Source organism: Trachymyrmex cornetzi, unplaced genomic scaffold (genome assembly GCF_001594075.2).
Source record: "Trachymyrmex cornetzi isolate Tcor2-1 unplaced genomic scaffold, Tcor1.1 scaffold708, whole genome shotgun sequence".
Taxonomy (NCBI): Eukaryota; Metazoa; Arthropoda; class Insecta; order Hymenoptera; family Formicidae; genus Trachymyrmex; species Trachymyrmex cornetzi.
Window position 1 is genome coordinate 43944 of NW_017300035.1, and position 3893 is coordinate 47836.

General features: G+C 42.3%; 1 protein-coding gene across 1 annotated transcript; it reads left to right on the top strand.

Annotated features, from left to right (window-relative positions):
* The first annotated feature begins 1331 nt into the window (after positions 1-1331).
* On the top strand, positions 1332-3106 carry LOC108767644 (uncharacterized). The gene is made up of 3 exons (XM_018517615.1): positions 1332-1389; positions 2422-2668; positions 2950-3106. Exons 1-3 carry the CDS (start codon positions 1332-1334, stop codon positions 3104-3106), a joined length of 462 nt encoding a protein of 153 aa, XP_018373117.1.
* Positions 3107-3893: the final 787 nt, after the last annotated feature.

The following is a 3893-nucleotide window of genomic DNA, read 5'->3' on the forward strand; positions in this document are numbered from 1 at the left end:
ATGAAGTAAAAAAGTCGGAAAGGTGAGACTCGGCTTGAGATACTCGTATCCGTAGTAGCCCTTGCAGAAACGTGCGTACAAATCGTACAGAATCGCACATCTGTTTTTCTCGAAATCCAGATTCAAGTCATCGTACGGATAACATTTCGAGTTCAGGTAGAGTTTTGGTTAACTTGCAATCGTCGAAACGACTTATATCCTCGGACATGATGTTTTTTCGGCCTGTTTGCAAAGCGAAGATAACATAGCGCGGCTGCTCGAGCTGAGTAGCCGTCTTGATGGCCCACGAATGTTTGGTTGTGCTCTGCAAGAGCGGAAACTCGTACAGATCCCACGAGCGAAAAGCCATGCTCAGAAATTAAAGTATCCGGCCGCAGTAGTCTGTGCGTCCCAGCCGGCATTCCGCAAAATCACGCTTCTGTCGGACGATACTGTTACATAGTTTTTGAGCGTGCTAGTTATGCCAACGTTTCTGTTACGGTCAATTTCCACACCGTTAAGTTCATATCGAATTTAATCGAACATGAATGCGACGCATTTATTTCCCAATGCCACGTTAGCACCTTCGACCACTCTGTCCTTCGTCAGTTTTCCCTCGACGTATAGAAAGCTTTTGTATGGCAGTGTACACAGATCCTGTTGCTGTATGGGTATTCTTATCTCGGCGGCGCGGAGAAGCGCAAGCACGGCGAAATGCTGCCGAGCACTATACGCGCGATCATTTGCGGTCCGTCGAATTGCGGTAAAACCGACGTTCTCATAAGCTTGCTAGAGAGCCCGAACGGCGTACGGTTCGAAAACGTGTACGTCTACTCGAAATCGCTGCATCAGCTAAAGTATCGATATTTCGAAGATTTATTTACGTCTGTCGACGAAATCGGCTGCTTTATGTTCTCCAACAACAGCGATGTCGTTCCACCGAGCGAGGTGCGCACAAATTCTATTTTTATCTTTAATGACGTGGCATGCGACAAGCAGGATGCGGTGAGAGAATACTTTTCGATGGACTGCCACGGGAACGTCGACTGCTTCTATCTCTTTCAGACGTACGCGAGGATACCTAAACATCTGATACGCTACAATGCAAACCTGCTGATCCTGTTCAAATAGGATGGTACCAACTTGAAACATGTTTACAACGGTCACGTGAATACCGACATGTCGTACGGCGAATTTTGTTTGTATTGTCGCGACTGTTGGCGAAAAAAATACGGATTTCTAGTGATAGACAAGGACAGTGCGCTTAAAGACGGGAGATACAGAAAAGAATTTAACGAGTTTGCGATACTCTAACGTGGTCAGTCGTTGTCGATACTTCGCCAGAGACGAACATGGCAGATGTACGTGAAAAAACCGCGAGGGAGATCGAGAAGATGAATGAGTCCATCCGTAAGGAATATCGCGCTCTGAAGACCGATAGAATCTAGGAGGATAAGGCGTTGAAGAGACATTTTAAGCTTATTATCAAACGCTGCGACAGATCGTTGACAGCCCCGGCGTGCGTGCGATAAAGAGACAATCGTGCGACAATGACGCAGCGTCTGTCCCCAAGCGCGAGAAGAAGGAGGAGGTGTTTGAGGAGGAGAAGGAGGGAGAGCCGAAAGACTCTTGGACACGGTGTACAGCGCGATAAAAATCGCTTGTCCGGCAAAATTTAAAGTGGGCGATTCGGTACGCGTGAGCAAGTACAAGACGGTTTTTGAGAAGGGTTACACGCCAAATTGGACCACCGAGATGTTTACGATCGTTAAAGTGCAGCGTACCAATCCCGTAACCTATCTACTCGAGGACTATCGTGGAACATCCATCGCTGGAGCGTTCTACGAGCACGAGTTGCATCACGCTACTCACCCGGACGTGTATCTCGTGGAGAAAGTACTGCACAGAGGAAAGGAAACAGGGTGTACGTCAAGTGACTGGGATTCGATGGATCGCACAATTTGTGGATACACATAAACAATGTCATTTGATGCAATTTTGATTCATGTATTTTTTTATGTGTATAAAATATATATATATCAATATAAGTATATAAACGGTTTTTATTACTCGCCATTCATCTTCGTTCGGAATATACAAAATACTTAATATATATTTTTTTTATTACTCTCCATTTATTCGTTTGGGGTATACAAAAATACTTATATATTTTTTTTAACATGTATAGAGATAGCATACGTACATACAAGCATACATAAAAATAGTATATATAGTAACATAATATACCACCTTATCAAAAAGTTCTCGGAATTACCACCAGGTGATGCTCTGAGTCAGTTAATTTGAGTTCTGTTTTTTTGATTAGGTTGCCACATCTATCATTGACATTTCCACGAAATTTTATCGCCGTAGCTTGACATTTGTAAAAGTTACGCCGTCTTGAGTACATCTACCTCTGCACGTGTTTTCGATATTTTACAGTTTTAGAAATGGAGTTGAATTTGCAACAACGAGTTTGTATTAAATTTTGCGTTAAAAATGGATTCAATGGTGCGAAAACCTTGGAAATGTTGAGAAACTGTTTCGGCAGTGATGCTGTAAAGAAAACAACCGTTTATGAGTGGCATGAACGCTTCAGAAGTAGTCGTGAATCCGTCGTGAATCCGTCGAGGATGACGAACGCAGTGGCAAGCCGTCAACATCGAAAACCGACGAAAACATCAATAAAGTGAGAGAAATGATCAATAACTGCAAATTAACTATTATTTGGGCGTTATGAGACGTTTGCATGAAGCAATTCGCCAAAAAAGAAAGGATTTGTGGGCAAACAACTCGTAGATTTTACACCACGATAACGCACCGTCGCATAGTGCCATCATTATCCGCGAATTTTTGACCAAGAACGAAACGAATACCATCCAAGCCATCGAATTCACCCGATATGGCTCCCTGCGATTTTTTTCTGTTCGATCGAGTCAAAAAATCACTACGGGGAACGCGTTTTTACAGCCGAAAGAAGGTAATGGAAAAATCGAAGATGGCTCTGATGGCTATACCGACAATAGAGTTCCAGAAATGTTTCGAGAGCTGGATTAAGCGCTGGCATAAGTGCGTTGCAATCGATGGGGAGTACTTTGAAGGGGACAATATCACTTTTGATAAATAAACTTGTATTTTGAATAAAGTATTTATTTGACATTTTCGAGAGTTATAATTTTAAGTTTTATTGTATTTTGAATTTTCTGAATGAATTCCGGGAACTTTTTGATCAAGGTGGTATATAATTGTAAAAAAACATACGATACGATACGATACATAAAGTGAAAATTAAAATACTAGTAGTATATAATACGTAAAAAATAATAGTAGTACATAACAGCAACATATGCTACGTATAATACACATAATACATATAATAAATATAATACATATATTACAAAGGTATCCGCCAATGCCCCCATGGTAACGTCTCCGTCGAGTCAGGTACGACGTATCGATTGTCGTCGTATAGACTCAGAGCAATTTTTGATTCGAATATCGTGTATAGCTCGTGTAATTTAGAACGTATACACGATTGACGGCGAGTCATTTCAATCTCTTTATTCAAACAACGCGTGTAATCGTCGAACGTTATCGTTCGCGCTACGACGTTACTCTTTACATCTTTCACCTTTTTAGTGTCCTTGCCGTCCATCCTCACCGCGTACATCTTCGCTCTAAGCCCAACGAATTCAGTCATTAATGCACCGTTGTTCTCATCCTTCATCAGGCCGGGTACTTTTTTATTCGCGAGAAGCATACCGTACGCGTTGTCCGCCGGATAATCGCTCGTGTCGAATCTTGCGATATCGCGTTTCATTTACTACGTTTATACGACACGCTTTACGCTGAAGTTATAACAGTAGTATTATAGTAGCGGTTCTAACCCACGGGGCTAGAGGGGAGGCGCGGGG

Excerpts from the sequence above, each read along its gene's own strand:
- LOC108767644 (XM_018517615.1), top strand. The coding sequence starts at position 1,332 with ATGGCAGATGTACGTGAAAAAACCGCGAGGGAGATCGAGAAGATGAAT. Across the intron at positions 1,390-2,421 it reads GAAGATGAATGAGTCCATCC|TTTTAGAAATGGAGTTGAAT; the intron begins GTAAGGAATATC and ends GATATTTTACAG. Across the intron at positions 2,669-2,949 it reads CCGACGAAAACATCAATAAA|CCGAAAGAAGGTAATGGAAA; the intron begins GTGAGAGAAATG and ends GCGTTTTTACAG.